This window comes from Rhincodon typus, chromosome 1, assembly GCF_021869965.1.
Source record: "Rhincodon typus isolate 14 chromosome 1, sRhiTyp1.1, whole genome shotgun sequence".
In the NCBI taxonomy this organism is placed as follows: domain Eukaryota; kingdom Metazoa; phylum Chordata; class Chondrichthyes; order Orectolobiformes; family Rhincodontidae; genus Rhincodon; species Rhincodon typus.
In genome coordinates, this window is record NC_063332.1 from 120,158,450 (window position 1) to 120,172,295 (window position 13,846).

Here is a 13,846-nt window from a genome sequence, read left to right on the forward strand (position 1 = left end):
TAAACTAATTCTAAATAGTAGTCAAATTAACATTATTTGACTTAACCTGTGCACAGAGATTTAGAATGGCATTTTGCAATCTTCTTCCAGGTTGGTCACCGGTGAAATACCCCCCTGTAAATAAACACAAGGTCATAAGATACAGGAGCAGAATTAGGTCATTTCGCCCATTGGATCTACTCTGCTATTAGATCATGGCTGACACGTATCTCAACTCCGTTCACTCCATAACCCATGATCCTCTTACTCATCAAGAACCTATCTCTGTCTTAAATACACTAAATGACTTGGCCCACAGTCTTCTGTGGCAATGAGTTCCACAGATTCACCACCCTCTGGCTGAAGAAATTCCTCCTCATCTCATCCCTTCACTCTGAAGCTTTCAATCAGATCATCCCCTCGTGCTCCTAAACTATGCTCAATTGAGTTGAGACCCAAAGCCCCCCTCTGCTCCTCATATGACAAGCCCTTCATTCCTGGGATCATTCTTCTGAACCTCCTCTGAGCCCCCTACAAGGCCACTTCCTCAGATACATAGCTCAAAATTGCTCACAGTATTCCAAATGTGGTCTGACCAGAGCCTTAAGCAGCTTCAGCAGGACACCTCTGGTCTTGTATTCTACTTCTTTTGAAATGAATGTTAACATTGTGTTCACCTTTCTAACTGCCAACTGAACCTGCATATTAACTTTAAGAAGTTCCTGAACTAAGACTTCTAAGTCTCTTTGTCCTTGATTTTTGAAGCCTTTCCTAGTTTAGAAATAGGCTACCCCTCTATTCTTCCTACCAAAGTGCATTACTTCACATTTTTCCGCATTGTATTCCATCCTCTACTTCTTTGCCTACTCTCATAGCCTGTTCAAGTCCTTCTTAGTTTCCCCCCTTCCTCAACACTAGCTGTCTCTCCACTTATCTTTGTGTCATCTGCAAGCTTAGTACTATAAACCCTGCAGTGAGCTTAACGATCAGTAGTTTGGAAATTACGAAGGTCCTTTGATAATCTAGTGGCATAATAGAGAGGCATATAGTAATGTCACCTGACCAGTAATCTAGAACCCCAGACTAATACCTGGGCACGTGTGTTTGAATCCCACCATAGCAGACAGTAAAATTTGAATTCAATAAAAAAACTGGATAAAAAGCTAGCCTAATGGCAACGCCTAATTGTCGTAAAAACCCACCTGGTTCACCACTGCTATTCAGAGAAGGAAACCTAGCATCCTTAGCTGGTGTGGCCTATATGTGACTCCAATCCTGTAGCATTGTGCTTTACTTTTAACTGTCCTCTGGGCAATTAGCGATGGGCAATAAATTCTGGCTTACCCAGTGACACATTCTGGGATTCTACTTCTACAGGGCAGCCTTCCCACTGGCAATGCATATCAGAATTCAGTCATGCACTATCCAAATAAACATTGTTTAAATAAATTATAGGTAGCATATTTGACTTTCTGAAATGATCTCCCAAATGCAAGACTTCCCGGTGGGAGCACAGTAAAAAATTACATCAATGCCAATGTATTATTCAAAATGGAAAACTGTGAAATTATGACAGGTTGTGTACTAGCCTCTGCTAAATGAATGTTAGTACAAAATAACAGGAAGCAATTAACAATACAAAATTGCTCTCTAGGCAGAAGCTAAGCAATGGCATAAATATAGGTGACCCGATTTTTCTCTTTTAACTCAATGCTGGGGAAGCTTTTTCAGGCAAAACATCCACTTGCTGGTTGCACTCTGTTTCGAGCATGAACTTTTCCTTAAGATCAAACAGGTTTGCATTTAAGGGTGGGTGCTAAGATCATTCAAGTCTGATCGGGGGCAGCCACCTTAGATTAGCCATTTTCTGTGACTCAACGGTATACAGTAGATTAGCCCATGAAATTTAAGGAAAAGTGTTTAAAGTTTCAAAAACATTTAACATCTGCATTTTGCTTCAAACAGAAGATTGCTTTGTAATCAAGCTTACTAAGCAAACTGGTCATTCACAATTTATGCTAACATGTTTATTTGGAGGGGATATGAATTCATTCTCTGTTGGTAAAGGAACATGTCTCTAAAATTCATGATCAGAATGGGTGGGATCAGACAGCTTGATGAAAGAGCTCTGAAATTTTTAGTCAATGGGAGTTCCAAATTGAAGTTTAATGATGGGATTCCCAACTCATGTCCAGTGAAGGAAGACCAGTCCATTGTTAGGGTGGTGGATGAGGACCTATGTTTAATCTTCAGTTCTGCTGCGTGCTCATAGACTGGCCTGATCCGGAGAGGTAGCTAAGGAATTTGTCAATGAATGGATTATATGACTGAATACTTCACGCTCAGCAATCAGTCTGCCATTGTACAACAAGATTTGCCTTCTTCATTCCAATTTCTTTTTCATCAAATCTTATTTGGGAAGCTTGGATACATTGGTTAAGAAGTGAGACATGGATGCACAGGAAGAAGAGACTGAAATTCAAATAAATTGACTAAAAATGTCCAACTGTAAAAATGATGGTCCTTCCTGAGTATGACAATAGATTGGACAAAAGTGCACCCCACAACCAGACAACATTTTATAGCATAACAGTTATACAAAACCAAATTCCATACAGAATGTGGACTAAGGCAAATTATGGAACTTCAGACAGTACTCACCTTGGTACAACACTGCTGCATGTTTATTAAGAGTCCACAGACCATACAGGGAACAGAGACGCTCTAACACAGGTTGTAAGTTGATCGGTGTGTCAGAACTATGAATAAAATCATGAAATCTTCGCAACACGTTGTACTCAATGAAGACAATTGCTGAAGATCTGCTATAATACACCTAGAGAAAAAAGAAATAGTTTCACACAGCAGTAGAAGCCAATACCTCAACATAATTTAGTTAATGAAGGGTAATATTTTTCAATGCTAAGAGCCAGTGGTAAGATAACCACCAATCAATCTCCAATATTTGACCTGCTAGTAATGGTGCAATCTAGTTACAAGAAGAGATTTTGTTTGCCTATTTTGTCTATTTTACAGATATGATGTGTTGTATTCAATGCCGTTGACAGGGCTCTCATCCAGTTGCTGAGGAGCTGGTGAGAATCCCAAAGTGTCTCTCTTGGGAAGGCCCAAAGTAGTAACGCACATCATGCACATAACTGGGCATCAGTTAGTTGTCCGGGGTGAAAGTTCTTCCCACTGCGAGCTGTCCACAAATCAGAAGTTGCAGTTGTTGCTGCCAGTATGGCACCCATACAAGGCCCAAGATCAGTGAGGAACCCAGGCCACAGGTGAGTGATCGCAGGAGGGGCATTCTGCAGGAGGATTGGCAGCAAGGGCAGGGAGTGGCTCTCCATGGGCTTCCCTTTTCCAATGCTGGCTCCCTTGATCAGGCATTTTAAAATATTTGTTCATGGGATGTGGGTGTTGCTGGCTAGGTCAGCATTTGGTGCTCATTCTGAATTGCCCAGAGGATAGTTAAGAGGCAACCATATTGCTGTGGGTCTGGAGTCACACCTAGGTCGGGTAGGACTAGCAAATTTTCTTCCCTTAAAAGGCATTTGTGAACAAATGGATTTTTACAACAATTGACAATGTTTATCAGGTTACCTTTAGTTTAACCATTCATTGAATTCAAGATTCACCATCTGTAATGGTGAGAATCAAAATCATGTTCCCAGAACAAATGCCTGGGGCTCTGCATTTCTAGTCCAGTGACATTACCACTTCCTCCTAAATATCTTTGAAAGAGGATCTCATTTGGAAACTTGCAAGCAACCCTGACAGGGTTTGTTTTACAGGCTTCAACTTGGCAACACCACTTGCTGCTAGGTGAATACCAATGGCGGTGGGGTGAGGCCTTTTAGTGAGTGCTAAAAGCCCACTTGCAGGCTTCAGTTGACTGTGGGGTGGGAAATCTGTCAATGAGATTTCCTGCTACAAACTTAAATGTGGCTGAGGTAGGATCATGGTGCAATCAAATCATTTTCTTTTGCTTAACAACATTTGTAGCCTCATGCGAGTCTGATCTAGTAACAAATAACCACAGCAACTAATAGCAAAAATTAACCACATGATCTATCAATTCAAGTTTCATTCAGGACGCTGGGTTGTTCAGTATTATCATCAGTTGGAATCATAAAGTAGGGGTTCTTGCAGGTTCAGAAACGAACTGAATTTAAGTGGGATTTGTGTCTCTTTTAAAGAAAAGGGTGCAACAGGTTCTGGACAGAAAACAGGACTGTTAAAATGAAGTTTATGCATGGATTACATTGTCAAAATGACTGACTGTCTGTAGAAAATTGTTATGAGTAGAAAATACAACAATGGATTATTTGAAATCTTTAATTAAATCTAAACTAAGAGAGTTAATAGGTAAATTGAAGGTAGAATCAAATGCAGGATCTCATAAAGATGAGATCCTTAAATTATTGGATTTAAAAGAAGGGAAACATGAACTTGAGTACATGTGACAATAAAGCAAATAATTCATTCACTCCTCATCAGAATTAGCTAATTTTCAGCCAAAAGTTAAAGAACTTGACTTTTGGAGAGTAAGAGAGATATAAATAAAGAGTGGAATCTTCCCAGCACTTGACTAAGCGTTGGCAATGGCAAGAAACTCCTGCGAGTGCAACAAGAATGGGCAGTTTAGATTCTTGATGTTGAGAAAAAGGTATCTTATTTTCCATTTATGGTTTAAATGGCAAGACAAGAACCTTGCTAGCAAGCAGCGAAGGCCCAATTTGCATGCACTAGCATCCCATTGTTAGGTAATAGTGCCTTATTTCAAAATTCAGCCAGGTACTGGTGAGAAACTAGATTGTGCCAATTCCCAACTTAAACGTTTGAGTTGTTATCTGGCAGCTGCACGTCATTCTTCATGTCTCCATGTTGACTATCATCTCAAAGCACACTCCATGGAGAGCAACCGCCTGCACCCTCTGTCCACAGAAATTGACATCAGCAAAACACCAGCCTCACCACATCATTATAAGTGACCTCAGACCACCCCAGATGACACTTCAGCTCTTCAATACTGCATTTTGGAGCTCACTGCCACCTTACGTTGCAATGCTCCTGTCAGCTCACTTTGCATGCAGGCACATATACCCATCTTATTCATCTGCACAGGATATATCTGAGAGCTCTTAGCTTGCTTTCTTAGCATTCATTCACTTTGTGCTTACTTGGAGATTCATAGCATCTGTGTTACTGTGTTTTTTAGTGCTGGCAGAAAGGCAGGCAACGTGTCATGTCTGCCAGCACTGAACAGTTAAGGGGTGGACATATTATTGTACGGCAACATGCTACTTCAATGTCAGTGGCAGCGTGTGTCAAAAACTTACATGACAGAAACATTGGCCATTTGGTTTAGGCACATGCACAGCCCAGGATCTGTGTCCCTCCAGTCTACGGATTGAGCCACAATCAGTCCAGCAGGCCAAGTCTGACCAGTCCAAGGATTACAAGTAGTGTATTTGAGGAGTTGTAGAGTCATCAGTCATAGGGTTGGCTCATTCTGTCAGACTTACTAGTCAATTTGTGCTGGGATGTAGAAGTAATCATGAATATGAAAGAGAGTTATTCCAAACACAAGAATTGGATCTCATATCAGGGGAAGACACAGTATACTGTAGGATGGAGGCTTTCACATATCACTGCCAACTTGGCTTCATTGGGGAGGACTCTGGGTTGTGACATTGGCTATGTAGTAGACCAGGGAGTAAGGGGGAAAATATGACATTGATAGTTAGGAGGTTCACTAAGAATTTGCCTGTACTGAAGCAATTCCGATATGAAGACAGACTGGATAGGCTGGGATTGTTTACCTTACAGCAGAGAAGGCTGAGTAGGGGTTGGGGAATCGAGTTGAGTTTTACAAAGTTTAGAAGGGTCAATAACTGGGGGGCATAGTTATAAGGTAAGAAACAAAAGGTTTAGAGGGAATGTAAGGGGGAAAAAAATCTCCTAGAGGCTGCTGGGTATCTGGAATTCACCATCTAAAAATGTGTTAGAAGCAGGAACCCTCAAGTTCCTTCAGAACCCTCAAACCTTAAGTGTTCAGATGAGTACTTGAAATGCTGCAGCAAACAAAACTATAAGCCAACAGCTGGAAAATGGGATTAGAATAGATAGATGCTTGATGACTGGCATAAATACAATGGGCTGAAGAGGTTCTTTCCATGCTATAAAAACTTTATGACTCTATTAAATAGAAGGGTTGACTTGGAATGTGGGGCGACTCAAAGCTGATAGGGTTGAAACAAAAAGGTACATGAAGGTTGATGGGGGAGGGTGAAATCTTGACTTCAGACAGAGCCTGGAACTCACTGCAAGGAGCATTCCATCCTCTACCTAATTTCAACTGCACTATCGGAAAGAAAAATGGTTGATAACACGCACAGCAGGCAGAGTAAGCTTGATTTGTTTTCGCTGCAGAAGAGGGGTGCTATTGTGGGCAGTGATGCTCCTCAAGGGGCATTTGCAATAATCAATCAGCCATAGATTCAGAGATGACACAAATCTGCCATCAAATTACTCCGCATATTGTGCAGGCCAATAATGTAGATTACAACTTTTGGACACAAGCAACCAAGATAATGTCTTTGATCATGACAATTTAATAAACTAAGTTTTGTGAAGAAGAGGTCATCACAAGTAAACCTGTGTGTCACCTCCATTCTTAATTTCACAAACATATTTGAAAGGTGTCATAGCTAAACAAGGACTGCAGCTACTCTCCTTTCAAACAGAAGTGTAAGTATATATGAATGTGTGTCCTTGTACGAAATGTGGTGTTTTGCAGGTTGTTTTGGTCGATGGGGCGTGTCAAGGAAAAGGTAGTATTGCTACCATAGTAACAACATCCAATATATGTCTGATACAAAGTTTGTGACATATATATTTGCATAAGGTGTACTATCTCTAAAAGGTCCGCCTAGAAGCATTTCATGTCCTCCTTCTAGTAGGCCTCCATGTCCTACTGTATCACAGTCAACATTAAAGCCCCAATTGTATTTGATACCACCGCTCAGGAATAAAGATAAAGGTATTGTTGTCATTGTCTTACCAGACCATAGCACTGCCCTCTCATTAGAGCAATTGGTGGTGGTTTAACCTGAGGGTTTGCACACCACAGGGAAGGGGAGAGGTTGAGAAGGAGCGTCCTTTATAGTGACCTCAACTGGTGCGGGAATCAAATCCACACTGCTGGCATCGCAAACCAGCTGCCAAACCAACTGAGCTAACCAAATGCTGTGCTCAGGACTCATATTATGATAAAATGTTATGTTTCTGATCTTCACCCATGGGTTCATTGAGCCATCAGAATGGTTTCAGCAATGGCAGCTGCTAATTTCTCAACTGTTTTCAATTTCAGCTGTACTGCTGTGGGGTTCTCCAGAAATTAGTAATTTACCTATGGAACAAGTACGTTGTGATTGATAAGCCTCCTTGCATGTAGAGACTGGAAACAGCCTGTAAGTAATCTTCAGCATGTAAATTACTGAGGACTGTGGTATACATAGGTAATGGCAAGAACACAGGATAAACAATAAACTTTAAAAGTTTTCTAGTAGCAGTTTGCTGCTCCCACATAGAAAAAAATGTAGCCAGCATATTCTGGTCTGTCAGTAAATACCACAATCCTAGAATTGCTACTGCTTGAAATTCTAAATATACACTAAACGTATTTGACTTTCACCCACACCAAAATTTTCACTCCAGAGTCTGGAACACAAAGCTGAAAAAATTCCTGGCTCTTCCAACCTGACTTAGGAGAAAGTGCCCAGCTTTGTCTAATTTTTGTTCAAGTTTGCTACCCCTGCAAAGAGCTCAGAGTGCTGCAGATGTGAGCTGTCTGAAAGGCCGACCTTCGTCCCATCCTGTAAAAAAAAAATGCAAAAAAAATCCTCCAGGTTTCAATATGCCACACACTACACACGCCTATGAATTGTTCTTATTTGTTGGAACTCACATATTCTGTGATCTCTGGAATATTCACTTAAATTAGTGCCACTCCATCTCTATTGACCTATCCCTTAACCTAAATTGCCAATTCACTTTCGATAGCTCTGCTTTTACACCCTCATATTTGCCCTTGTTTAAATTCAAAATTGTTGTCATCGATGCACACTGCTCTCCCTTGAACTATGTCATATTAAGGTGGCAGCTACCTAGAGGTGCTTTCAGGATGAGGTCAGTAATTAATCCTATCTCGTTGGTCAGAACCATGTCCGTGGGTTGGTGCCATTCACATACTGGTCTAAGAAACTGTCCTGAAAACATTCAATGAATTCCTCCTCTGGACTACATTTTCACATCTGGCTTTTCCAGTCTATATGTAATTCTGCCATGATAATTGCTGTACCCTTTTGACAAGCTCCCATTATTTATTTCACGATATCCTGTTCTACAATATAGTTACTGTTAGGGAGCCCGCATACAACTTCCACAAGTGACCTCTTATCTTTATCATTCCTCATCTCTATCCCAGACTGTTTCTGTACCCTTGCTTCCTGAATTTAGGTCATTCTTCTCTATTGCGCCTATTATTATCTATTATCATGTGTAATTAATAAAGCTACTCCTCCACCCTTTCCTACCTTCCTATCCTTCCTAAATGCCATATCTCAGTCCTAAATTGCCTGATCCGTATCTTTAGATTGCACAATTGCAGTAAGACATCCCTGCTCTTGTACTCAAATTCTCTCACTATGACAGCCAACATACCATTTACCTTTTTCACTGTCTGCTGCACCTGCATATGTACTTTCAGGAACTGCACAATGACACCCAATTCTCGTTGCATCTCCCCGTTTCTCAATCTATCAGATAATAGCCTGCCTTCCTGCTTTTGCTACCGAAGTAAATAACTGCACATTATACTTCATCTGCCATGCATTTGCCCACTCACCCAACTTTTCCAACTCACACTTAGCATCAATTAGCTAAGAGGAGATATACCAAACTTGGAGATATTGCACTTAGTTCCCTCAGCAAAACCGTTATTATATATATTGTCAATAGCTAAGGTCCTAATACTAATCTCTGTAGTACCCTACTGGTCACTGGTTGACACTCAGAAGACAACCTGTTTATTCTTACTTTTTGTTTCCTGACTGCCAGCCAGTTCTTCATCCAAATACATACATTACTCCCATTCCCATGCACTTTATTTTACGTGCTAATCTCTTATGTGGGGTATATACATATATCCATTAAATATACTGGAAACCTTCTACAACTCCAAGTCAACCACATCCAGTGGTTCCCCTTAACTCTACTAGTTACTACCTCAAAAGAATTCCAATAGATTTGTCCAGCATGATTTCCCTTTTGTAAATTCATGCTGACTCTAAGTTTATCACTTTTTTTCCCCAAGTGCTCTGCTATTAAATTGTTTATGATGGACCCTAACATTTCCCTGGCTACCAATTTCAGGTTAACTGGTCTGTAATTCCTTGTTTTCCCTCTACCTCCTTTTTTAAATAATGGTGTTACATTAGTTACCCTCCAAATCCATAGGAACCAATGCATCCACTATTTCTAGGGCCATTTCCACAAATATTCTGTGATGTAGATTATCAAGCCCCAGGGATTTGTTGGCCTTCAATCCCGTCAATTTCCCCAAAACACTTTTTCCCTATTAATACTGATTTCCTTCAGTTCCTCTCTCTCACTAGACCATGTGTTCCCTAAAATTCTTGGGCTGCTATTTGTCTCCTCCTTTGTGAAGACGAAATATTTAATTGGTCTGACGTTTTTGTTCTCCATTATAAGTTTCCCTGTTTTGATTGCAAGGAACATACATTTGTCTTCACTAATCTTTTTCTCTTCACATACCTATAGAAGGGAATGTGTATACGCGCCTGTATACATGCCCATTCAGGCCTCTCCCATCTGCGCTGGAGGTCCTCACCTACAGCAATATTTGTCTGTCATCTTGCCCTTCAGTGATCTGGCCAAAAAAAATTCTTATTTGCTTATTTCTGGTGTATTTGCTGGACGAGAGCCACAATTATTCAGATGAGGTGGACACACAAACTTTGCATGTTGCCCATCATGATCTGAATATGCGTGGGCAGGTCACAAATAGTCTACAGTTTTCAGCAATGCTTGTTTATGAAAGAAATTCTGTGTCTAATGACAGCAAGCCAATGATGATTTTTAAAAGAAACCAGGACAATTTCTTTAGCTGCTGACACAAAATGTAAGTGCTTAAGTACAGATGGACAAGCACAAATTGCAATCTATACATTTTTAAGGAATCTAATATGTGACAGGAGGACATTAATGATGAAAACAGCTTTTCTTTTTACGTTATTAACTCGGTATCAATGAATGGATGGAAACAAATTTATACAAATTCATCCCACAAAACTAAATTTCTAAAAGACAAATAATGGCTAAAAAAATTTGCAAAATTTGATTAGATTCCCATTTATTGCGTGATATGTATCAATGCTCAGAAACCCACATGTACATGTACCTCTCAGTGTTCTAGGAATCCAGTACCTTTTACAGTCAGATTAAAATGCAGTGACGTATTTGAACTATATTCTTACGAAAAATAATCAGTTGAATATTGCACCAGAGAAAGGAGATGAAAAGATATATTTCTGAGAGTTTTGACTTTCTCTACTAAAATTAGTTTGATGGACAAGATAGTGTAGTGTAATCTTTTAGTCATTTACTATCAAGCCATAAAACCTTATAAAGAAACTGGAAAGTGGCACTTGTGGATACTATCGATTATAACACTATGCACCCAGTTTCAGAAGCCCAAATTCAAGAATTGGTGGAAAGAGATAACACAGATTAAAACCCCATTTAGGAAATACAGAATACCTTTCAAGGCATACTGGAGACCATGCAGGATAAATACATATCTAGGTCAAGCAAAAGGAGATAAATAAATTAACAATAGAGCGCAAACTCAAATAAACATAAAAATAAATATTAACTTTGCAAAACTGGACCAGAGAAAGGTTTGGGGTCCTTATCTTGGAGATTTAGTTAAACAATTAGTTGGGAGAATCATCTGAAAGACTTTTGTTTATTCTTACTGGTATGTGACGTGTTATACATAAAATTATTGATGAACCAAAAATTGATAATTTGTTCACAGAGAAGACATGTTGGGCAAACATATCTACTGTGAAATAGCAATATTGCTTTTATGTTTACTGTTCAAAATGATGATGAAATAAATGAGTGTTGGAATAGAGTATCCTATGTTGTTAAACAGAGACCTCTCTGATTAATACAGGAAAGAAAAAGAAGAAACACATGATCAAAAACAAACATTCAAGCAGAAGTACAGGTTAATCTGTGTAATCCAATTAAGTGTTCTTCATACAAACATGCAGCATATAAAGGAATAAATTGAACGAATGACGGTTGCAAATTCAACTTAGAGAACAGAATATGACTTGACGGTCATATCTGAAACATTGTTGTAAGGTTATCAGCAGTCTTAGTAGTTAAGTAATAAATTATTTAATTAATTAAATTTCTTCACTTGATAAGGGGATTGTGGTTGGTTGCTTGACATAATCAAGTATAAAATTTTCTAATCTATGCCTAAGGAGGAGCAAAGGTAAAATAAAAGCTAGGGTCCATATTCTACTTAGCTGAGGTATGTGTGGGGAGCTAAGTCTGTATTTTGCAAATCCTGCACAATGTGAATAATCTGAGATGCTCCTGGCAGTCTGATGTCCATGTGTACAGAAAGTGCTTCTGGCTGGAGCAAATCAAGCTCTGTGTTTTAGGGCTTGAGTGGAAGGTGGTGGCACAACAGTACATTCACAAGGTTGAGGGGTTAATGGATAGCATGTTTCTTGACATGATCACCTTGCAGCTTAAGGATGTGTAGGCACAAGGTGGGGACCAAACAGCAGTAAAGGAATCCAAAATGGAAAGAGTTCTGGTTCCTGTGAGGAGGCCAATAAGAGTCAAGGCTATGGCACTTGAGTGGTCCAGCTACTGAAGGGGGAGGTAGAATATTTAGTGAGGGGAATAGACAGGAGCTTTTGTGGAGTAGATGTGCCTCCAGGATGGTATGTTGCCTCCTTGGCACCAGGGTCAACAGAGTGGGATGTAGACCAGAGAACCCTCTATGTCAAGGAACATAAAGGGTAGGATTAAGAAAAAAGATGCTTACAGTTTCTAGAATAGTATAAGAAGTGTGGGGGGAGGCAACTTAAAATGAAAATTAGGAAGGCTAAGAGACTATATGAGAAAACATTGCTAGGTAGAATAAATGAAAACCCAAAGGTTTTTCTTAAAAAAATAGACATATAAAGAGCAGGGAATAATTAGAGAAAGATAAAGGTCTTAAGGTAATGTGTACGGAGATCTTGAGGTCCTCAATAAATATTTTACTTCAGTCTTCACGATGGAAAAGAAAGTACAGAGGTAGACAGAGTAGAAGTCTGTGAAATATTAGAAGAAATTAACAGAGAGAGGGACTGTTACCAGCTGGCTTTGCAGCCTTAAAAATGGACAAGTCCGCAGGCTTAAATGAGCTTTACCCTAGGCTGCTGAGGGAGGTGAGGGAGGGGATATCAGGAGCCTTGGCAGTAATGTTTAAATCTTCTCATACGACAGGTGAAGCACTGGAGGACTGCTAATATTATCCCATTATTTAAAAGAAGAAGCAAAGGAAAGACCAGGAAATTACAGGCCAATCAGGCCATCCTTGGTGGTGAGAAAGTTATTAGAAAGAATTCAGAGGAACAGAATGTATCTACATTTGGACAGATGCAGATTAATTAAGGAAGGAAGCAAGAATTTTTTAAGAAATAGTCTTGTTTGACAAATTTGATTGATTTGAAGAGGAAACCAGGAGCATTTATGAGGGCAATGTATTTGATGAGGTCTACATGGAATTTAATAAGGCTTTTGATAAGGAACCTCATGGTAGACTATTCAAGGAAGTAAAAGCCTATGGGATCCAAGGCACATTATATCCAAAATTAGCTGAGAGGTAGGAAGTAGAGGATGATGGTAGAGGGTTGTTTCTATGATGAGGAATCTATTTCTACTGGATTCTTCAGGGCTGGGTGGTGGGTTCCTTGCTATTTGATGGCGCACATTAATGAGTTGGACTTAAATGTGAGTGGTATGATCAAGCGGTTCATGGATGACAAAAAATGTGAGGAGGATAGCCATAACCTGATAGAAGATTACGACAGACTGGTCAGGTAGGCAGAGCAGTGGCAAATGTAATTCAACTGAGAAAAGTCTGAGGTAATGCACTGAAGATCAAAGGGATCTTGGTGTGTATATACACAGATCACTGAAGGTTGCAGGATAGGTAGTTAAGGTGAGTAGGAAGACATATGGATACCTGCCCTTACTAACCAAGGCACAAAATAAAGAGCAGGGTGATTTTGCTGGAAGTGTATAAAATGCTGGTTAGCATGCCCCCAACACGTCACCCCTCCACCCCCCACCCCACCGGTGAATACTGTGTGTAGTTCTGGTCATGACATAATAGGAAGGATGTGTGTGCACTAGAGGGTGCAGAGGAGATTTACCAGGATACTGCCTGGACTCTAGAGATCAATAACCAAGGGGCATAGATTCAAGGTGAGAGATGGAGGTTAAGAGATAATTGAGGAGAAATTTTTCCAGCCAGGGTGTCATGGGAGTTTGGAACTCACTTCCTGGAAGGGTGATTGAGTCAGAAACTTGTGTAACATTTAAGTAGTATGTAGCTCACATGATGTGATATTGTGTGTTCCTGCAATAGTTACTAACTGAACTTATGTTTAATTTATGGAATCACTCGAATAGAGTGAGCTAGATTAAAGTATGTTCTTGGATATTATGTACTGGTCTGCAAGTGTTGGTGTATGCA

The 13,846-nt window shown here is 39.9% G+C and overlaps 1 protein-coding gene across 1 annotated transcript in view; it reads right to left on the reverse strand.

Moving 5' to 3' along the window:
* LOC109929565 (peroxisomal acyl-coenzyme A oxidase 3-like) overlaps positions 1-13,846 on the reverse strand; it is a 72,846-nt gene that overhangs the window by 4,802 nt on the left and 54,198 nt on the right. Inside the window, exons 4-5 of the mRNA XM_020529228.2 lie at positions 2,641-2,815; positions 47-114 (exon numbers count right to left, since the gene is read on the reverse strand). Coding sequence (XP_020384817.2) covers positions 47-114; positions 2,641-2,815 — 243 coding nt within the window. The remainder of the gene's footprint in view (positions 1-46; positions 115-2,640; positions 2,816-13,846) is intronic.